This window comes from Mastigoproctus giganteus, chromosome 4 (genome assembly GCF_048544385.1).
Source record: "Mastigoproctus giganteus isolate SK-2022 chromosome 4, ASM4854438v1, whole genome shotgun sequence".
Classification (NCBI taxonomy): domain Eukaryota; kingdom Metazoa; phylum Arthropoda; class Arachnida; order Uropygi; family Thelyphonidae; genus Mastigoproctus; species Mastigoproctus giganteus.
This window is the reverse complement of record NC_143578.1, coordinates 40,355,528-40,380,141: the sequence shown is the minus strand read 5'-3', so window position 1 is coordinate 40,380,141 and position 24,614 is coordinate 40,355,528. Positions and strand designations below refer to the sequence as shown.

At 34.5% G+C, this 24,614-nt stretch overlaps 1 protein-coding gene across 1 annotated transcript in view; it reads right to left on the bottom strand.

Moving 5' to 3' along the window:
- The window catches only part of LOC150086642 (BAI1-associated protein 3-like), a 478,827-nt gene that overhangs the window by 136,019 nt on the left and 318,194 nt on the right, over nucleotides 1-24,614 (bottom strand). Inside the window, exons 14-15 of the mRNA XM_090372214.1 lie at nucleotides 20,889-21,009; nucleotides 13,758-13,882 (exon numbers count right to left, since the gene is read on the bottom strand). Of these exons, the coding sequence (XP_090228340.1) occupies nucleotides 13,758-13,882; nucleotides 20,889-21,009 (246 nt within the window). The remainder of the gene's footprint in view (nucleotides 1-13,757; nucleotides 13,883-20,888; nucleotides 21,010-24,614) is intronic.

Sequence of the window (24,614 nt, the reverse complement as noted above, 5' to 3'; positions counted from 1 at the left end):
ATAATCTCATCAGACATTCCTGCAAAATATCAACCAGGAGTTTAAGACAATAAGAAGATTAAGGCCTGAATATGGAACTCCACAGCCTCAGCCCGCAGCCTTTTGTGGTAAAGTGATAACATATAAGCCAAACATCACCAACTGTAATCAGCGGTCTCACCCTGCACGGTGCAAAAAATGCTGTGATTCATACACAGAGCAGTGTAAATCAGTTCTATGAATAACAAATTTTACCACAATGGGAGGTGTTTTTGATGTGAACACAGCTATGGTGCCGCTGGAGTAAAACCAATTGGTAACGAAATTTTCTTACAGAAATGAAGCAAATGGCATCACTTCCTATTAGGTGGCTGTTAGATTTTAAATGATGCAAATGACGTCACTTCCTAAATGGCACTAACAATGCTAACTCAGTCACTAACATTGATTTGGTAGAGTAAGTAGCAAGTGTGAGAACGAAACGTTGCAGCGTTCATACAAGAGACAGAAATGGCCTCACTTCATAAATGATGCTAACTCAGTCACTAACGTTGATTCGGTAGAGTAAGCAGTGGGTAGTAATATTATGCAAAAATAAAAGCTTTGAAGCCACCAAAGAAGCCCCTCATGTTGAAAAGTAACGAGTTCAAAAACATAGAGAATGAAAAAAATGCAGACTTTAATAAAATCTGCTTCTCAAGATTTTGATCAACGTCAACCTTCTAAGTAGTGTAAGTAGTAAGTAAGTAAGTTTCAATTAAACCATTTAAAAATTTAAATGGTTTTGATTCAAGAATGCAACAATAAAACAATCACTTCTTGCAGTAGTTTTTGGTTATAACATCATACTAGTCTACAAATGGATTCCACTAAATACTGAATTGTAAAAATACAAAATCTAATTTCAGTTAACAACCTATAAGAGTATTTTGAAGATGGCTAAAACAGCAGCTGACCGAAATTGAGAGAAGTACGTGAGAATAAAAGCTTCAAAGCCACTGAAAAAGCCTCTCATTCAACAAAAGAATGAGTTCAGAAACATAGAAAACAAAACAAAAAAAAAAATGCAGAGTTTAATAAAATTTGCTTCTCAAGATTTGGAGAAGCAGATTTTATTAAATTCTGAAAAATACATTTGGAGCCCATTACTTCTAGAATTTCCAACTGCAGACATAACGACTATGAAGGCTTCTAATACTTGTTGAGCATCTCTCAAAAATGATTCCATTCCAACATTTTCGAAGAGCAACGGTTTTGTTTATCCTGCTATTCCACCTCATCTGTCTCGATTGGATTTAGTGATAGGGCTCATTTTTCCTCATATACCATTCCTGCAAATCAGAAGACTAAAACATGGTTTCGGCCAATATGGAATTTTGGGCCAAATTATTAATGCTCCTGTAAATGTTAATTTGATGATTGATTATTTGCCTTGGAGAATAGATGACGATTATTGCATCAACATGTAGGAGCATTATTCGATGAAGACATGGAACACAATGATGCTCCTACACGTGATGAAATGAGTGAAGCTATACCTATTGAAGAAAGTTTAGTCGCTTAATAACAGACTCTTTTGTGGAGTGACAACAAATATTTACGAATAGCTCCTAGTGAACGAAATATTCCACAAGTTTACTTTTTGACAAACATGCCGAAGAATTGTCCTTTTCTAGCACTTACCCTGGTCAGTATAAAGAGTTTACAGATAATTTAAAAGTTACACCATTTATGATGGCATCAAGTGAACTTTGGTGTGGTGTGACGCCTTATCATCTTCTTTATATGGCCATGGGAATAATGAGACTAAGAACTCAAGATTCATTAACAGTTGCTTTTAAATGCATTGGAAAAGACACTAAGCTCACCAAAGAACAAATCCAATCTCGAGAATATGTCAATAACTGCATTGAAAAGAATTTAGTACTATATTGAGGTAAACTCTTATTATTTTACAAATATTAATATCAACATAGAACGTATTGAGCATTACAGCTCTGATTCATACTATCTAATTCGTTTTTTAGCTCTCATTGACTATTTCATTCACTTCCTGTCTCTCCAGGGGTAACTTATCGATACACACAATTATGGGGGATTTTTTGAACAGCTTGGTGCAAAATTACATTAAATCAACACTAAGGTACTCGGCCCAAAGTTACCATATTTCTTTTCTAAAATATTGCGTTCAAAACAACATCGTTCCAAAGTTTGCCAGGGTTAATTTAAATCAAAAAATTTTGGGCATAAAATAACTAACACTGGCCATGTCGCGTAATATTGTTAAGCTTGCCTTAAAATCTCGATATTTGAATAAACAAAAATACCTTTCCCAGGTTAGGAAACTTCGCGATAAATTAAAAAATTATCTACATCCGAACGATTGGTCTGTATTGAAGACCTCCATAGATTTGCGACGAGAAGCACAGGCCTCAGAAATAAAAAACAGACACGTTAATAAATTGCAAACATTATCGGAAAGGTCAAGACATGTTCATGTGAATTCTAACACATTGTCGTGGGCTTGCGACCAAGTACATATAAGTTGGGTGACAACCCCCCCACAGACACATAACATACTACCATAGAATATATCAGCTAGTTCATGAACACCCCCTCACCCAGTATTCAATGAACTGACATATCAACAGGTTACAAATCTTTTCTTGTGTACGCTATCGCAGGACCAGATTTCACTTTTATCCAAAGGATTAAATTATAATTTACCGCCTCGAAAACTACCTAAAAAACAATGCATAATTGATATTGAATTTGGACTTCATAATGTTCCACAAAAAGATTTATTTATTCAACATGTTAACCAAGTAGTGAATAACATAAAAGAAACGTGACTTCCTAAATTGAAGTATACACATGACAGTTCAGCTTTACGAGAACTTCGAGAAAATAAAGACATTATTATACAGAGGGCAGATAAAGGAGATACAGTGGTAATACTAGATAAACCTGATTATATTAATAAGTTAGATTCAGTTGTTTCAGATACCTCCACTTATCTTGAAGTAGATCCGGTACTGTTTACCAATTTGGTCAATCAATACAATAAAACGTTAACCACGTGTCGAAAAAACCACTACATTACTATGGCTCAGTTAAAGGAATTGAAGGTCAGAACATACAATATTCCTGCACTTTTTGGTCAGGTAAAATTACACAAGACTGGATTTCCTATTCGACCTATTGTTTCCTACAGTAACTCGGCATTTTCATCCTTAGCCACACATGTATTGATTAGACAGGAAATACAATTTGTGATTAAGAACTACGATACATTATTTAATAATCTTAAACAATGTAGAATTGACGACAATGACAATTTATTCTCACTAGATGTTACCTCATTATATACGGATGTAAACGTTGAATACACATTAGATATTATTTGGGATATGTTAAATAATAACTCGATACCGATTAATTATACAAAGCTACCTATTAAGGAAATTTTTCACTTAATTAAACTGTTAGTTGAGGCCAACTATATCACCTTTCGAGACAAGGTGTACAAACAAATTTTTGGATTACCAATGGGTTTGAGCCTGAGCTGCTTAATGGCAGAGATCTATCTCTCAACGATCGAGCATATACATTTGACACCTTTTCGACCCTGTATCACATACTATGGGAGGTATTTAGACGATGTTCTAGTTATTACTGATAGTAGTACTATCCAAGACATTTTACATTCGTTTAATAATATTCATTCTAGACTCAAATTTACATTGGAAAGGGAGGATACGGATACAAAGTCATTAAACTTTCTAAATTTCACGCTTACTCGGAACTTGAATAAGATCCAATTTAGCATCTATCAAAAACCTACAAACACCAGTATGCTTCTACATTATAATAGCTATCACCCGTTCACCTACAAAAGATCGATTATCTTTAATCAATTTCTAAATGCATATAAATATTCAACGACGGAATCTGTTTTGGGCTCAGAAATACAAATATTACCTAGCAGGTTCTTAAACAGGGGTTTCCCCTTGCCACAATAAACCGGATTAGGGTACAGGCTAAGGATAGGATACAAAATACTACACCAACCAACGATAGTAATATCAAAAAGTACTTTATTTCTGTCCCATATGTTGAACAGTGGCACAAACAGCTTAATAGATTCTTTAAAGATACCGAATTTAAAATTATGGCAAGGCCAATACAGAAATTACACACTATACTGAACAATCGCTCGGTTCTTTCCGCGTTTGCAACACAAATTAATGACCTAGTATACAATATATTTACATAATTGTTATTTTATATTGTACTTAATACGTAGTCTTATAGTTATAATTATGCTGGTTATTTTTATTTTAATTTATATAAACAGTTTTTGTAATTATACGTAATACTTTATGAAACCGTTATTTCGTTCAAATATTGCAGGCATTGTTTTTGTATATAGTGATAGCGAATTCAAATTTTTAATTGAGGTAGCTAGGTAGCTCTAACGTATAATTATAGAAACAGTAATACGCTTCACTGTTTCTATTATATAGCGTAGTATTGACATTTAATTTAATTTAATTTATTGATCTTATTAATTTAAAATATCATGCCCCAAACTAGAGCAGCAAAGCAACGGGCACAAAGTGGCAGGAGTGCTGTGACTCAGGGGAGAACTGGGAGGGGGGGGGCGATTCTCCAACGCATCACAGCCTAAAAAATGTACAACTTGTGAAATGTTTGCCGAACTATCTGGAACGGAACATGATATTGCCATAGAGGATGTCTTTGTGTGTGCGCGATGTAAGGAGTGTAAGGAAATCAGGCGACAACTCAGCATTGTTATGGGCCTATATGAGAGTTTGAAGGACAGGGTGGATGCCCTCGAAAGATCTAAATTGAGGGGCCCATCAGGCTCTCAGCTGCCCACATCAACGCCAGAGCTTGCACTTGGTCATCACGCAACACAGCGGCAACCCCCAAGGCAGATTGTGCTGGTCCCAAAGGAACTAGTAGTTGTTGGTGACTCTATTGTCAGGGAAACGGGAAACATCCTTTGTAAAAAGGATAGGTGGAACAGGACCAGGGTATGTCTGCCAGGGGCAAAGGTTGATGACGTTGTAGAGCAGATATCATCTTTTAGGGGCACAAAAGGTGATATAGTTGTACACGTTGGCACTAATGATATTATGAGTAGGAGACCGGCAGAATTACTTAACAAGTACAGGTCACTGATGAAAAAAAGCTGTGAATTAGGGTTGAATTTGAAAGTGTCTGCAATTCTGCCCAGACACGATAGGAGGGAGTATATGATGAGAGCCTTGTTGATCAATTCGGCCCTGGAAAGATTGTGCAAGGCTCAAGGGATAGAATTTTTTTCAGCCTGGACTGTACTTGTTAACAGGAGAGACTGCTTCTACAGGGATGGGATACACTTAAATAGAAAGGGTGCAAGAATATTTGCTGATGCTATCGAGGCAGTGTTAGGTGGGTCGGAAAACTGATAGCTTGGGGGGATACAAAGATTAATAGTTTAACAGTAGCCGTAGGCAGAGGTGAAGGTGATTCTTGCACAACTTCTATTAGAATAAGTAGCGACCTGGAGCGAGGGGTGTTGGGGGTTTCAGGGACGGATGGCAGTAATCGTGAAACAGGTGGGTATATGGGATGTGTTAGAGTAACTAAGAATAAGAATAGGTGCATGTATACTTGCATGTATACCAATGCTAGAAGTATAGTAAATAAATTTGATGAATTTGAAGTGTTGGTCAAGACATCAAAGGCGGATATTGTTGGGATATCAGAGACGTGGTGTCACACAGATATAAGGAATGCCGAACTGGAATTTGGGGAGTACAATGTGTACAGAAAGGATAGACAGGATAGGAAGGGAGGAGGTGTTATGCTGTTAATAAAGAAAAACATAAAATCAAAAGAAGTGCATCCAGTTGATATAGATGAACAATGCACTGTTGAGTCAGTTTGGTGTGACATAAGCACTGCGAAAGCAAAAATTAGAGTAGGAGTGTGTTATAGGCCTAATGACTTGAATGAGTACAATGAACAATTGTACAGAGAAATAGAGTGGGCTAGTAAATCGGAATGTCTTATAATGGGGGATTTTAACTTCCCAGATATTGACTGGAACTTGTGGGTTGGGCACTCACACACTAGTCAGACTTTTGTGGATTTATTGGATGATTGTTTTCTGCAGCAGCATGTTCGAGAGGCAACCAGAGAAAGTAATACTCTTGATCTGGTTATCAGCAGTGATCATTCATGTATTAGGAATTTGCAGATAAAAGAACCACTAGGTGGTAGTGATCACAGTGTACTGACGTGGGATTTACTTAAAGATCAGGGGTAAAGGAAAGGGTTTTTGCTTCTGTAAAGGTGAGTATAGTGGTCTCCGACAGTTTTTAAATTCTGTACAGTGGGATCAACTGACGATGTTAACAACAGTAAATTCTAAGTGGGAAGCATTCAAGGAATTAATCGTGGAAGCTACCAAAAGTTTCATACCTATTAAGAAATATTGTTCAAGGTTTAGGCCTAAATGGTTGTCAAATGAACTAATGAGACTCGTAACAGAGAAGAAAAATGCATGGGATGCATATAAATTATCAAGCGACTCAGAAGCCTATGGCAGATATAAGTTAATCTGTAATCAAGTCACAAAGGAGGTTCGGCAGGCGAAGGCAGATTACGAGAAATCCTTGGCAAAAGATGCTAAGAAAAACAGTAAGGATTTCTTTACTTATATAAACTCTAAAAGGAAGGGGATGAATCTGATTGGTCCACTTGAGATCGATGGTTCGACTGTTGATGATCCTGCTCAGATAGCAAACAAACTGAATGAGTATTTTGCATCTACATTCACACGTGAGGAATTATTAAGGTTTGAAAATGGCAGAAGGTTATCAAATTGTAGCAAGATACTTAATGATTTTGTAATAACTGAGAGCAAAGTGGAAGAGAAATTGTTGAAGTTAAACGTAAGAAAAGCACCTGGAGTGGATGGGATCTATCCAGTTATATTAAAGGAGGTGGCAAAGCAACTAAGCAAACCCTTAGCCATAATTATGAGAGCATCCTTGGACTCAGGGGAGGTTCCCATGGACTGGAGATGTGCAAATGTATCCCCAATTCACAAAGGGGGATCGAAGGGTGACACGAGTAATTACAGACCAGTTAGTTTAACTTCTGTTCCGGGTAAAATAATGGAGTCACTGGTTAAAGATGCATTGCAGGATCATCTAGACAAGACTGCAGCAATAATTCAGACACAGCATGGGTTTGTTAAGGGAAAGTCTTGTCTGACAAATTTGATAGGCTATTATGATGTGGTTACAAAGGAACTGGATGCAAAAAATAATTTTGATATCATATATTTGGATTTCAGGAAAGCTTTTGACACTGTTGCGCATGGAAGACTATTGTACAAATTGGAGCAGAATGGTATTAAGGGTAAGTTGCTACAATGGATAAAAGGATGGTTAAGTGCGAGAAGACAGAGGGTGGTAATCAATGGGTGCTGCTCTTCTTGGACTAATGTTATTAGTGGAGTCCCACAGGGTTCGGTGTTAGGTCCACTGTTGTTTTGTATATTTATCAATGATATTGATGAAGGTATATCAGGCTTAATGTCGAAGTTTGCAGATGATACAAAGGTTGGCAGGGTTTTTAATGACAGTAATGGCAGTGTGCTACTGCAACAGGATCTGGATAATTTGGGCAGATGGGCTAAGAAGTGGCAACTGAAGTTTAACCTTGACAAATGCAAAGTACTGCATATAGGTAGAAGTAACCCCAGAGAAATGTACCAACTGTGTGGTACTACACTTAAGGTGGTAGAAAAAGAAAAAGAACTGGGAGTAATTGTGCAGGCAGATATGAAGTTTTCTGAGCAATGCAGACATGCTGCCAGGGCAAGTCATGGGGTTTTGTCAATGATATATAGGAATTTTGCTATCAGGGAAAAGGAGGTGATTATCCCTCTGTATAAGGCAATGGTCAGGCCATGCCTTGAGTACTGCGTACAGGTCTGGAGGCCTCATTTTAGGAAGGATGTAGATTTACTTGAGCGTGTACAGAGAAGGGCAACAAGATTGGTGAGGGGAATGAAGGGATCCTCTTACCAAGAGAGGCTTAAGTTCTGCAAATTGCAGTGGCTGGAGACTAGGCACCTGCGCGGTGATCTGATTGAGGTATATAAGGCCTTGAATGGGTTGAGCACGCTGAATTCTGATGGGATCCTTCCACTTGTTCAGATTACGAACCTAAGGGGGTATAAATTCAAATTAAGAAAAGACAGATGTGCGGAAATTTGCCTTTAGCCAGCGGGTGGTTAATTGCTGGAACAAACTTCCATCTGTCGTTGTGGAAGTTGATAGGTTGAATAAATTTAAGGAGGAACTGGACAGGCATTTGGAGGGAATGGTGTGATTTTTTTTTTTTTTGGCTGATGCTGCATAAGCTCATACATTTGCTTTCTTGCATCACATGCCACTACTACTACTACTACTAGTAGTACTACTACAACATTTCTTGCGGTGATTGCGACTCGTCTTACCAAGGTTCAACACGTTTTTCTCTGAATATTCGTGTAAATCAAGAGGAAGCCTCAGTTCGTGCTTCTCGTTCCGCAGCATCCTTTCATGCCATTAATGAAAAACATACTTTTTTATTTAACGAGGCCAAAATACTTAATGTCCAATGTAATTATACGCGACTATTAATTGCAGAAACCGTAGAAATTAAATTACATGAGAATTCTGTTAATGTTCGTCGGCCATATTTGATCTCCGATGCATGGACCTTTATGCGCATGTGCGAAGACAAATAATTACTATTTAAGTTTCATGTTCAACCCTATTCGGTAATTTTCATTCCTGTGATCACGACATATGGTCGAAAAGCGTTGTCAGCTTCAGGAAGGAAAATCATTTTGAATATTTTCGTTAGATTCTTTTTAATATTTTTAATTGCATTAAATTGATTTTTAATTGTGTTAAATTGATTTAATTGTGTTAAATTTATTTAATTGTGTTAAATTGGTTTTTAATTATTTTTTACTCTAATGTAAGTTTTTCGAATTTTTCGTTTTAATTTCTGGAGAGTATCATACGGAAGTGTTCTACGCACTATATTGAGGTAAACTCCTCTTATTATTTTACAAATATTAATATCAACGTAGAATGTATTGAGCATTACAGCTCTGATTCATACTATTTAACAGTACTATATAAGAACTGTTGCCACAAGATATGAATAAATGCAAAAACTTTTGTCAGTGGCTCATTTTGCAATGTACACAATCTCAATTTCTAAGCAATGTTGTGATTACAGACAAATCACATTTTAAAAGAAATGGAATTCTGAAAAACTCATACCTTGGGCCAAAAAAAAAAATACATACATGATTGTCAGTATCCATTATCAAACGACCTTTTCCTTTAATTTTTGGTATGGTATTCTTGGGGACAAACTTATTGGTCCCTATTTTAGACCAGCACAGCTTTCAAGGATGGCATACCTACATTTTCTGTGGAACAATTTGTAGGAACTGGCAGATGTGGTTTATGTATGAAAGTACTCCAACCCACTTTTGCCATGATGTTTCTGACTTTTTAAATACAGAATGCAAAACTGATGGGTTGATTGGAACAATCCTGTACAATGACCACTACAATCATCTGACCTCACACACTTTGATTACTTTGTGTGAGGTCACATGAAGTCCACAGTTTATTCTGCACACATTACCTAGAAGACGAGTTGAGTAATCAGATTTTGGAATCTTCTGAAACCTTTAAGAAAAGTCTTGAAATAATAACACATACCAGTGAATCATGGATTTGTTGTACTGAATGCCACACTCAACAAAATGAATGTCGCTTTGAAACAACTAATTTAGATGTTTTTCTTTTAGAAGTTTTTTTCAGTTTCTTTCTATGTTTTTCAATTTATGATTAATGTTTAATATCTCAAAATCAAGATCTTTGAGACATATGCTTATAGAAACATTTTTTCTAATTTTTAACTGTATAACACAATCCTGCATTTGTTCTGCACAATTTTGAAATGTCCTATATATAAACAGTATAACATAATTGAAAGCAACTTATAATATTAAATGGAATTTTACTTAAATATTCAAATTATTCCAAAACATATAAAACAATTTGAGTATCTTTGATATTAACAGGAAATTCCATACCAAATGATATCCCTAGAAAACATTAGTATTAACATTGAAACAATGCACATTTTTTTACATATTATTTACTTACACAATAAATGACATTCCGAAATTCAGAGTGTACCAAACATATGAGGTAAATTAGGTTACACTGTAGAGTCCATCCAATGTCACAAAAAGTACAGTCAGTACACTGTACAAGATCTATGTGTTAGTATAGCGGATTAGCCACTTGGCATCCATTTGGAAAGGTCTGAGTTAAACAATGTTCCAATGGTATGGGAAAGTATAACCAGTGCTTGGGAATGTCACACAAGTTTACTGATAGCAACCATAAAACTCTACTATTGGTATGTATTTACTGTGTATAGGCACAATAAGGAAGTGGTGTATATTTACTGTACAGAACTGGGTAGCAACTCTGACAGATACAAGGCTGGAAGTGGCACAAGAGTTAAAAGGATTTAATGGTGCAAGTTCATATGATACAGTTAATTGGGAGGAGGGAACACATCTGAATTGATGCCTTGGGTACAAAGAATGCACTTCAGAATAATTGCTTTGAGTGCAGAAATACCTTTTCCCAGCTCTATTACTATCTATAGTCCCAGTAAGGCTTTAGCATATATTTACTATGTATATTTTAGTATCCTTAATTAATGCTAAGAATCAACAGATATGAACTGATATCATAATGGGAAAAAATTTTTAGCCTGTTTTATAAAAACATTTCATTTCTTAGGAACACTTAAAAGTAGAGCATAAAAAAAAATAATTAGAGCAGGCATGTCAATACTTAATTAGGGATGTCATATTTAATGAATATGATTATTAATTATGACTCTTAATAATTATAACAGAAATAATTATTGTAATAAAGAACACTTTTGTGAAAGAATATGTCTAATATTTCACATAATTTCTTCATTTAATTCCAACATTTAGATAATCGAATATCCTCTTTAAATTGTTATTATAATACATAATTAAGAAAGTCTCTAATAAACTATGATTATTAAACTGATGTTTTCGATTATAGTATTAAAGGGAAAGTACTGTTAATAATTTGAGATTATTCCAGTCTTAATTAGTTAACTGATGTTTTCCTAAAACTGAAACACAGAAATAAGGGCCAAAAAATTTGATATTTTGTTTAGTTGACAAATTTTGTGATTCTATAAATTTAATGAAAGGTGATATAATAATGCTTAAGATTTCACTGAAGAAGCTGACAATAAGATTGCCTGCCCTGAGGTGGATCACATCATGCTCTCTACTAAAGAATCTAAACCAGAGGTAATGAGTGCTTTAACTATTTCCTTAGCAATTTCACCCAATTTCGATACGCAGTGAACTATCAAAATTATGGAATTTGCTTAGCAATTCGGCCCACAAATCAACCCACAAGCAGGGCACAGAATGGAGCAGAGCACACCCAAGCTCCATTCCATTTCATCTGCATCAATAATATCATGTACATTACTGAAAGAATATATTTTTCAAGATGTTATTAAAAGTAAGATATTTTTATAATAACAAAAATGTGTGAATAGTTACTATTGAATTTACAATAGTAGCTCAGAATTATAACTCTAGAAACCCTAAAGATATAATTCTTCAAGGTTAGTTGCTCCTGAAGATGTTTCTAAATAATTATAACAAAAATAATAATCTCTGTTTTTAAACAGAGTTTTTCATAATCATTATTAATAAGGAACATAATCTATAGCGATTACCACATTTCTGTTTCCATAGTCTAAAACTTAAATCTTGTATATTTTTCCCCATATTTTTCATTCTAAATATAACTGAAAAATATGTATATGTATTTGCAAAACTACATTTTCATTGAAGTTTATGTCAATCACTGCTACTGAAGGTGATATGTACATATTGAGGGTTTAGTGTCAAACAACATTAACTACAAAATCAACTACAAAATCATTTTGTAGTTAACGTTTTTGTAATTAACAGAGAAAAAGTCATTTGACATTTTCTTGGTTTACCAGAAATGTACTTATAGCCCAAGCTAACTTGTAAAGTACTAGATACAGTTCTATGACATGATATGCATTGTTACTTGTATAAAGTAAAACTAAAGTTATCTAAAAAAAAAAAAATGCAATTTTGTAGTTAGTGTTGTTTGACACTAAATCCTCAATATATGCTTTAGAGTCCAAGGTTGTAGTTAACATTTTTAGAATAATGTATTTGCATCAAACTTATTTTGCATTTTAGCTAAATAAAAAGGATACAATTGCAGTATGCATACTTTAATTGATAGTAAAATAAGTAATGCTCACCATGGAAAATTTATCATTATAGACCATATTCATAATAATGGACTTTTATTGTATTAGTATAATAATATAATGTTTACTTTTATTGTATTAGTATAATAATATAATGTTTACTTTTATAGGTTTCTCTAACTGATACCGTAAATACAGATCACCTGTATTATTTTAAAATGAAATAAATTTTTTTCAGAAATTCCATAAAATCACAATTAAATCCACAAGCAAGCAAAATACTGAGACTCATTTTGTGTATCACTAGTCAGAGGCTTGTGCAATGCTTCCAGTATCCTTATTCTATCGGTGTTACTATGAAAGTCTGTAACCTGGATGTTGGCACGGGATGGAAAATCCATGCTACATTAAAATGCAGATAATTTTTAATATTTCACAGAACATTTCCTTTTCTGGTCAATGAAAATTTGGTTATATTGTTTTAAATAAATGAATGAAGATGTGGTTATATTTGTTTTAAATTAAATTTAACAAAAAAAAAAAAAAAAAAAAAAAAACACTTAAACGATGAAATAAATACCCCAAAATAATTAATGCTGTTGATAGGATTATACTTGCACTGTGAGGATAAAACATTGTGGTAAATTCTTAACAAGCATGTAATTGTTCTTTAATTTTTAAGAGACAGAAGTCAGAGAATTCACCATAGGCCTGAGGCTAAGATTTCTCTCCCATTTTGTCAACTGACATCCTTACAACCAAACTGATACAGCAATAGAGCAGCATATGATAATGACTGAACTAATCATGACAGCCAACACAATAGAAGCAGAAAGTATTTCAAACAAACTGTTGCTAACACCAAGGTCCACTGCTAATATTACATCCTCTTTCTGGTGGTTCTAAATAATAAGATTATTATCAAGTTTTCCTACTACAACAGACTTTAATAAATAGGATTATCATCTTGTCTGTTGCAAAAATATGGGTAATCATCTGTAATTGTGTATATTCTATGTTTGGTTTACCTGTTTTGCTGGATGAAACTGGATCTTCCCAGCAAAAATCTCTATTACCTCCATCAGAGATTGATTAACTCAGCACTAGTTGAAAAGACCTAGAAAAAGTTCCTTCTGTCACTACGGGATTCAAATTCAGACCTTTTAAAATGGAAAGCACATGGCAAACTGACTGCACTAGAGGTATAACTAAATGAATTTTAATATTTTATCTTACTTAGCAACAAAAAATAAATAAATAACTTTCACTATTAAAAGTTTGTAAAGTAAACACAGAAAGCTATACATGCAAGTGAAAAAGTTAAGTTCAAATAAAAATTTAAAAAATCTTACTTGAGTAGGAACTTCAACTTGTGCCAAGCAAGATTGTTTGATGGAGGAAACAGAGATCTGTGTTTCAACAACAGCTCCATGCAGTAATCCACAAATGAGTTGAAGGACTCTGCTAGAGCAGCTTGCTTTCAGAAATAATACCAGTGGTAGTAAATGCATTTTAACTTAATCAGAATATATAAACTTATTTTAATAGAATTATCAGTATTATAATAGTCAGACATATTCAGTAAAATATAACTCAAACATAAAGTTATTTATAACAAATTTTATAATTTAAAACAAATGACATATAACACAGAAATGAAATAATCATTGTTAAATATTCTGTTGCTCTTTCTTCCGTTACAGTTGAAATTTTACATAAATTATCTGTGAATGATCGGTACTGAAATATATATGACATTTGGCATTACCATTCAAAAAAAAACCTGCTAGTACGAGAACCCAAAATAAATTTCTGCATACTCATATAACTCTATATCAAGTTATACATGATATGGAGTTATATGCTTATCGTTAAACAGACTTCCCATGATCAGCAACTTCTCAACTTGTGTGTTTTATTTGTGCATTAACATCATATGCAGAAAAAAAAAAAAAAATTCTGGTGCTGGGGAAAGTGATGCAGTGAGCAGTGGAAATCATATTCAGGACTGCCACTGATCACTGCATCTCATTAAACAACAGTCATATATTATACAACAGGAAAAAGCTGTTACAACAATTTTAGATTATTTTAATGTATTTATTAACCAAAGGCCTAAGTATTAAACTTAAAGCCTACATACAGATGTCTCAAAAAGATATGCAAACATTTTCATCATAACTATTTAACAATATATTTATAGTTGAACTTAAATTTTTTTATCTTTGGTTAGTATGTTTTGCTTATAAAAGATGGCATTAATTGTTCAAACAAAAACAAAAAGATACCCATAATGAGAAACATAAACATGGTGGGTGGATATTTGATGTTTGAATATGTAAAGCAATTCAGCAACTGGAAATCTGAGAATGACTTAAAGCTCAAAGACAGCGGAGATATGAATTTGCCACAAAACCACCATCATGAAGAACAATTTCGAGAATTTGTCATAAATTTGAGATGTACAGTACTGTACAAGATTTGCACAAGCAAAGGTCTGGGAAACCCTGCTCATCAATAGGTAAGGAAAAAATGGTTTATTATCAACAGTATGGGATACCACCATATTATTGTTATTATGTCAGCACTTACTTTGATATTCATTTTACATTTTACAGGTGGACAGGCTGACAAGGCAGTGTCAAGTATCCTCTACGCTTACTTGATTTAACCCTGCTGACTTCCACTTGCAAGCTATCTAAAGGGTATAGCATGTGTTAGAAAATCAGCCAAATTTCAACAATTAAAGAATGAAATTAAACAAACATGTGAAGCTTGCTTGTTTAATTTCATTATATTACATTGGAGAATATTTGTCATTCAGTTGTTTGCAAATGTGACAGTGTCTAGGAACAAATAATGGACAATTTGAACATCTGCATTAGTTCATCATGGACCACAAACTACTGCTTCTCTACACACCCAATAATAATAGTTTCTGAAGTTTTTAATTAATTTTATAATTACCTAAAATATGTGTATATCTTTTTGAGACACTATACTCATCAAAAGGGCAAGTATAAAAACAGCAAGCATTGGGGACCTATAATAAAGAGGTACTGTATGTAGTAATCACTTAATACAGACACATCAGTGGGAGATGTGCTTTCCTTCAAATGGTTATTGCTTAGGAATGCTAATAAAGCACCATCCTGCTCATGAGAGAGAGAGAGAGAGAGAGAGAGAGAGAGAGAGAGAGAGAGAGAGAGAGAGAGGTTTAATAAGTTAACTCCCTTTATTATAAGTTAATTCTCTCTTTAATAAGTTAAATCCTAATTTCTATTCATAAAAAAATTAAAATATAAATGCAAAGTTTAGAATGGAAAGGAGTACATTGGAATATCATTTTCATCCATCACATACATCAGTAATTATTATTTATTTTTTTACATTTTTATTAACAAGCAGCCCCTACCCAGAAACTGGCAAATCTGCTACATACATCAGTAATGTCACGTATATACCTGGATTATTAAAAATAAGATTTTTATTAATGTTAATGAGAGTTTCATTTCATAAAATTTTCCATTTCAGCCCCTGCCTAAATGTATATCCTAACTGAAACCTTTGAGTTCTACACAACTAGATACTTTTTTTTTTCCCCCACTCGCACAGGAGTGGATGACTTAATGCATTTACTATCTAATAAAATTGCATTGCTTTTGTTTTTGGACTGGGATGATTCTCTGATGAGAAAAATAACTGTCAGAAATGAATGAAAATAGGAAAGTTTGGCTGAATATCTAAATAGATTTTCTGGAGGCTAGAATTCAAATCAAAGTCAATGAAAAATTGCAAGTGTACAAAGTGTGGCTAGAAAGCTGTAGGAATGGCCATGGTAAAATGCTGCAGTCACACAACCAACAACAAAGTGGTCAGAACATGTTGCACTATGTTTATTCATTCATACATCATTACAGTGGTCATAAGTAGTGCATTTATTGTGTGTGTGTGTGTGTGTGTGTGTGTGTGTGTGTGTGTGTGTGTGTGTGTGTGTGTGTGTGTGTGTGTGTGTGTGTGTGTGTGTGTGTGTCAATATTAAATCAAATTAAATAGCTTTTGTTTCAAAAATATGTCTGAAAAAATTAATGGGCAATATGTGAAACCTAAATTTCTAGTTAAATCCAGGAAACCTCCCACTGAAAGTTGGAAATGTTACAAGGAATTTATGGGAATCCAATATTTTGAAGGAATGAGTATCAGAGTGACTCAAGAATTTCTAAGGAAGAGAACATAAACATGATGATTCTCAATCTGGCTATTGAACAACAGCAAAAACTGATGAAAATAAATGTTAAAAAAGCACAGAAGTTTTTCATACTGATCAAAGAATGAGAGTGATAGTAGAATGATGGAGAGCATTATCAGAGCGATAGCAGAAATTGAAGAAATAAAGAGTGTTCATCAAAGAATAAAGAGAGTGTTCATCAAAGAATAAAGAGAGTGCTTGTCAAAGAATAAAGTGAGTGCTTGTCAAAGAATAAAGACAGTTCATCAAGTTTAAACCATAGATCTTGAAAGAAAGGACTGTATGAAGATGGTGCCAAAAAATCCGGTTTTATGATCCCAGCAAGAAGAGGCATGAATTGACCTTTATGGATGGAATTCAAGCAGAACCAAACTTTCTGAAAAATAACATTGCAGGGCATGCACAAAACATGAACACCTCAAGGTACCAAATTGTATATTTCCTTTTCTTTTATTATTTATTATTTTTTTAATTTTCTTCTTATTATTATTTTATTCTTCTTTTTTTTTTTTTTTAGCTGGTGCAGCATAAGCTATAGGCTTCCTTGCACCATGTGGCCAATACTAATACTAATCCTGAGATGATAAGGAAAACCAATGGAAGACAGCAAAAAACAAAAATAAGCAAGTAAAAATTCATTATGCTAATATTTTTGTTGATAAAAGACATTGTCCATTAAGAATTAATTCCTCAAGGACAAACTGTCAATCAGACATTTTATTTTCAAGTTCTGAATGATTCAGATAAAAAGATATTGTGAAAAAGCACAAATTGCAGCTAGATAAGTAGGGGTTCTCTATTTCTATCATGACAACATGCTATCTCACACTGCTTTATCCATTCTCCTTGTATTTCTGGAAGAAGTCCGGCAGTATACATCAATGGCACTGAAATCAATATCAGCAAAAAAAGTCCTATAAATATTTTCCATCATGGCAGAAGACATTGGTTTCATGTAGGGCTCTCAAGGGAAATTACTTTGGAGGGGGTGAAAAAAAGAAAATAAATGGCAAGTTCAATTTTAACTTACTTGTAAAGACATTACTGGAACTTTCTAACCACATCACATACAATAGTTTAACTGTATTGTGGTTTAAATAGAGTGGTAGTCATATCACACATAATTTACACTGAACAATATGATCTATGAATACGTTTCAGGAAATCAATGAACAGGTCTTATTGCTTTTTCCATTGTAGGAGATAAACATTACTACAAGAAACATTAGAGGTACATTTGCATTTTTAAAAAAAAACAATAAAATATAAATGCAAAAATGTTTTCAACTAATTTTTATTAAAAAACAGAATATTTTATATTTAACATCTAAAATATAGCTGTCCTAAATTAAAACTCTTGATAAAGTGGTCCTTTCTGAAATCATACCATGTTAAAAACCAAAGTCCATTTCATAAAAAGAAGCACCTGCAATTTGCAAATGTGATCTTCAAATTGTGAATGACACCCTCAATGTTTGCAGATCATAGGCATCAAGCAATGCCACTATGCTAACCTGAGGTCAAGAAAAAAGCTACCAAGCAGTATGTTGTATACTGTTTAGTAGCTTTAGCACAGACCACAGTTCATCTGTGAACTGAGTATGTGAACCAGTGTAAGGACTGCCAAAATTTTCAGAATGGCTGACTTTATCATGCCCATAACTCAAATTAAGTAAGCTGTGCACTCATTGGAATGAACCGTTGCACCCAGTTCCACCTCAGCAATAACCACAGTATGCAAAGCTGTCAGTATTCAACTTCAAAAAAAAAAAAAACAAAAATCTGTGCTCAGTGGATCTGTTCAAGAGCTTCACAGCCAAGTCAAAAATCCAAAGGTCCTGTATATGCTTTCTGAAGTTCCATGCTGCATCAAACAAATTTTGAAACTGCTTCAGCAAGATAACTATTGGCTTATGCCATCCTCAGTCTCACAGCATGATCACCCAACATAAGCCATCAGCAATTTGACTTTCTTTTTCTTTGAAGCAGAAACTCATTCACATTAACATCCATTTCCTCCTCTCTTCTTATAGATGTAAATTAATTGCGTGCAGAGATTAAACCAATTGATCAGAGTACAGGAGCCATTTCCAGTTAAATCCAATTTTTATGTCTAAGCCTGCAAAATACCACAGAAATATAAGTTCAACAAACAAATTTCTGCATATCCACAGACTTATCCATGTAAATAAAGAATGCGTTGATCTCTTTCCTGACCGAAAAGTTTGACAATCTCTATGCTCCTATCTATAAGAGTCCACATCTTTAAGAGTTTAATAACTCATAATCCTTAAGATGTTAATCCATAAGTACCTCGGATAAGATGCCAGACTGTAATCAGTATGATGACACACCATGATTACCAATAGGCTTTTGTGAGCTACCCAGTTTTGTGAGCTACAATCTAATCACTATTTGTGATTAGATTGTTTCTATGGAAAAATGCATTCCAAGTTCTGAACAACTGACTTATGAGCATATTTTAATGACATATTTTTAAAATAAAATTTAAAAAGTGAATTACTGATAGGTGTAGTGTGAACAGTACCATACATTACCATTCTTGATATACAGCTAGTATCTGTCATCTGTCATATGATAGGAATACAAGTTAAAAAAATACATTCTTGGAATGTTATATCTAGAGGTTGCAGAAGTGATGCAGGTCTCAAGGAATTGTTACTTGATCCAGATTTCCATTTTTAAATATTCTTTTAACCTTTTTTGATAGATGCCTATGAAAACTGTTCAAAATGAGTATGTGGCAAAAAATTCAGAAGGGCTGCAGATATTTCTGTAAAACACATTTTACACAGTCTTCCAGCAGTGGTGACCAAGCCATTCCACATCTTCTTAATGTAATTACACTATAAATCTTAACTTTCAGATGGCATTTTCTTTTTTTTTTTTTTTTGAATATATACAATGGGTAATTTTCCCGATGTTTTTATGATTGTATAGCCAGTTTTGACACTGTCATATTATTATGTTTTTTTTCTGCACATCAGCAGAAATAACATTATATTAATTCATACTGTTACTTTTGTTGCCACCTATTCTTATGATTCCATCTTTCTATATTTCACCATGCATCAAGATTCCAAGGGGACTTCCTAATGTGGCATTTGAATAAATTTGATACTTTTAAATACTTTTGGGATTAGCATTAGCATTAGCAGAGGCATTTGATGCAAGAAAGCAAGCTTATGCAGCATCAGCCCCCAAAAAAAAAAATAAATAAATAAATAAATAAATAAAAAATAACCACTTCCACTTCACCCCTCTGTTCATTCGAAATACCTGTCCAGCTGAGCCTTAAACTTATTTAGGCTATCAACTTCCACGACAAGGGATGGAAGTCTATTCCACCAACCAACCACCCGCTGGCTAAAGGCAAATTTCCTCACGTCTATCCTACATCTGTCTTTTCTCAATTTGAATTTATGCCCTCTCAGGTGATTATTGTGAGCAAGAGGAAGAATCCCATCAGCATTGAGCATGCTCAAACCATTCAAGGCTTTATACACCTCTATCAGATCACCTCGCTGGTGCCTAGTCTCCAGACACTGTAATTTGCAAAACTTAAGCCTTTCTTCGTAAGAGTACCCCTTTGTTCCATTCACTAATCTTGTTGCCCTTCTCCGTACTCGTTCCAGCATCTCTACATCCTTCTTGAAATGCGGCCTCCTGACCTGTATACAGTACTCAAGGTGTGGCCTGACCAATGCCTTATACAAGGGAATAATCACATCCTTATCCCTGCTAGAAAAATTCCTATATATCATCGACAATACACCATGAGCTACTCTTGCAGCCCGTCTGCACTGCTCAAAAAACTTCATATCTGCCTGCACAACCACCCCCAGGTCTCTTTCATTCTCTACCACTGTCAGTGTAGTACCACAGAGTTGATACGTTGCTCTGGGGTGCTGTTTCCCATATGTAGTACTTTACATTTGTCAATGTTAAACTTCATTTGCCACCTCTCAGCCCATCTGCTCAACCTTTCCAGATCCTGTTGCAGTAGCATAGTGTCAGTAGTGTCCTTGACAACCCTGCCAACCTTCTGGATTATAACTTTTGTCCTGGTGCTAGAAATACAAAAAACAGGAAGAGAAATATACACTCAAAATTACTTTGCTATCTCTTCATTTTACAATGAAGAGAAAGCAAAGTAATTTTGAGTGTACTGCAAATCCTAAATAAGAAAAATGCCATCAGTAACATCCATTACCTCATCTTGTGAGAGTTGGTCCTCTTCATTCCAGGATCTGTCCAGTTCATCTAACAGTTGATGAAGTAATGCATAATCTAAGGGGACTTCCTGATGTTTGCGTCTATACATGATCCATTGGCTATGTGGGAAAATAAGCAGTTTATCAGTTTAAAGTAAGTTAAATTACTTGCTTTCAGCTGAGTATAATTAAAAAAAAAAGTACTAGAATTATAGCTGTATACAATATGTACAATAAAAAAGAACACAGCGAAGCAGTCAAAAATGGTTTTATTTTTATTCAAAGTAATCACCACCTGATAGAATGCACTTATTACACCATTCTAAAAGCGTCTTAAAAAAGCCAGTGAAGGCATCCAAAGAGATGGTGTTCAGCTCAACAGTTATATTTTTCTTTATGTCCTCAACATCACATCCTGAAATCTTTATTTTGAGGAAGTTTTCAGTTTCCAGGTTGAAAATAAGAAGTATGCTGATGCTAGATCGGGAGAGCAGGGTGGATACTTGACCTGTACAATGCCATGTTTCATCAGAAATGCTTAACAAGAAGTATGGAATAGGCAGGAGCATTGTTGTGCAACAAGAACCAGCTGCCTTTCTCTTGAAATTGCAGCCTCATGTGGGAAATGTGGTTCAATAGTCTTTGAAGCAAACATATATATAACACATCATTCACTCTCTCACCCTCACATAAAAATTCCCTGTGAATCATACCCTGTTTGTCAAAAACATGATTAGCATCATCTTAATCCAGAATCATCACCAAAGCCAAAACTCTTTTGGGTCTTAGTGATGATTTTGAAGACCACTGCATGCTCTGATGCTCCGTCTCTGGATTATACCACAACACTCATCTCTAGTGGCAATATGGTGGAGGAAATCATGATTGTCTTGACATGCCTGGATGAAGTCTTTGCATGATAGCACTCTTCACTGCTTCTGCTCATCTGTGAGGCTGTGCAGCATAAATTTTGCACAGACCTTCCTTTTCCCTAAATCCTCATGCAAAATTTAATGAATCATCTCCTTATTCTGAGTGTCAAATGATGATCTCTTGCCACAATTTCCAGAACTTTTGCAAAGCTGTCCTCATTTGAAGAGGTTGATGGACATCCACTTCTTGGGTCATCAAGAACATCCACACATCCATCTTGAACCGTTTACACTATTCAAATAGAGGCGCCTCTGTAGCCAGGTGGGAAGGAGCAGCAGTGCGTAGCACACGCTTCTTGATTAGACCAGGGTCCGAACCCGTCACCACCAAATATGGAGGATGCGGAAAGGTCAGGGAATGACCACCGCATATTCCGGAGCAATATGGCCTTAGTTGCTAATGCTCCTAAAAACAAACAAACAAAAAAAAAAAAAAACTATTCAAATAGAGTGGTATTACTTAACATTTCATTACCATAAATAATTTTAAATATTTCATGTTTCTGTTACAGATTTTCGCAGTTTAAAGCAAAGTTATTGTGCCTCTATTCGTGGGCTATTTCACTATTGGGAAAGACACAATTACCCTCAAAGCTTTGTTAACCTACTTTTAAATAGATACTAAATCCAGTTGTTTTTTTTTTTTTTTTTTGGCAGCATTTACCATGGCATTTTACAACAGATTAAAAGAGTATTTTTTTTACTTTATTCATTAATGAGTATATTAAAATAAAGCTATTACTGCAAATGCAAATTTTTACTGCAAATGCAAATTTTATTTAGTGAAAGTCACCTATGCACTTTGTGCCTCTCAAATTTTTGAAAATTATCTCAGGCCTTCAAAGACTAGCTTGTGTGGTTCTCGGGGTATTAATTTTGGCCACCCTGACATATAAAATGTTCGTAATAAAATAGAATGGGTCTCTATTCATTTATAAATTTTTGATACTGTTAAATTTCAAAAATTTTTCATAATGTTAAATTTCAAAAATTTTTGATGCCATATCTTCATTTGCTAGAAGTTGTTTAGGTATATACACTTCTTGTTTGTTTAAACAGAATAGTCTATAGTGTTCACTCTTAAAGAAAATTTGTGTAACATTCTCATCTTGATAGAACATTCAAGAGAAGCAAGATCTAACACATATGTAAGATTCTGTCATCTAAAAAGTTTTTAATAAAAAGGAGAATGTATCCAAAAAGGCTGTAGTTATACAGATATTGTAGAATTACAAATCTACAGTGTCAAAGAAAACAAACTACAGTCTAATTAAATGATCAATGAGGATCTTCCCATTGAATCCATATTGTATATTGGATCCATATTGTTTATTTACCTTTAAAGCAATGTTGAATCCAGGGGGGGGGGTGACTGTGGGTAAGTTTCATTCCCAGTAGAATAACCCCCCCTGGTGAAAAATAGTAATTTTTATTTTATAAAACAGGAATTCAATAAATTTATGTCAAATAAACACAACACAAAAAATCAATTAAGTGTGGTACACGACGAAAATAAATCACTAAAATTCAAAAGACACAAAAATTTCAAAATAATTAAATGGGCAATATTTCTGGCTGCATAAATTGTAACTAAAAGCCACTATTTTAAGTGTCTGCATTTCACAAGTAGACCACAAATAGTCTACTTGCAACTAATTCTTTGTTTGTATATCTCAAACAAGATCACAGGCTGTGAATAGGTTCACCTGAATTGGTTCCTGACAGATGCTATTGTAATTATAGTGTCCCGCAGCTTTCAGGGGCAGGACTAAAGGATGTCCAGGCAGAGGGAGGAGTCTACTGCAGCCAGTAAATCAGTCTTCAGCAGTTTCGCTTTATGATTTCACATTCCCTTTATTTGTTTTTTTTTTTTTCACAGCAAGAGTCTACTTGCGCTAATTCTTCCTTTGTATACCACAAACAAGATGGTTTGATCACAGCCTATAAAAAATACACTTTACAACCTTTTTATTATAATGCATCTGTACTGTAATATTGCAAGGTTGCATGAAGATAAGTTTAGAGGTCCCAAATGAGTTATCAGGACAAATTAATAAATGAAGTGATTGATAGACATGCAAATCAAAAGCAAAGAAGAATAAGATTATTAAAGTAAAGTATTTGCATGTTTGATTATAGTTTGTATAATTTTTTTTTTGCGAATTTTAATCACTGATTTTCATATTAGCATTAGTAGAAGCATACGATGCAAGAAAGCAAGCTTATGCAGCATCAGCAAAAAAAAAACCTCTCCAATTTCACCCCTCCATTCGTTCCAAATGCATGTCCAGCTCAGCCTTAAATTTATTTAGGCTATTAGCTTCTACAACAAAAGATGAAAACCTGTTCCACCAATCAACTACCTGCTGGCTAAAGGAAAATTTCTGCACATCTATTCTACAACTATCTTTCCTCAATTTGAAACTGTGCCCCCTCAAGTTCTTAGTCTGAGCAAGATGAAGAATTCCATCAGCATTCAGCTTGCTCAACCCATTCAAGGTCTTATACACCCCAATCAGATCACCTCGCAGGTGCCTACTCTTCAGGAGCTGCAATTTGCAGAACTTAAGCCTTTCTTGGTAAGAGCACCCCTGTGTTCCCCTCACCAATCTCGTTGCCCTTCTTTGTACTCGTTCTAGCAACTCTACTTCCTTCATAAAATGAGGCCTCCAGACCTGTACACAGTACTCTAGGTGTGGCCTGACCATTGCCTTGCATAACGGGATAATCATCTTCCTGTCCCTGCTAGCAAAATTCCTATATATCATTGACAAGACTCCATGACCTGCCCTG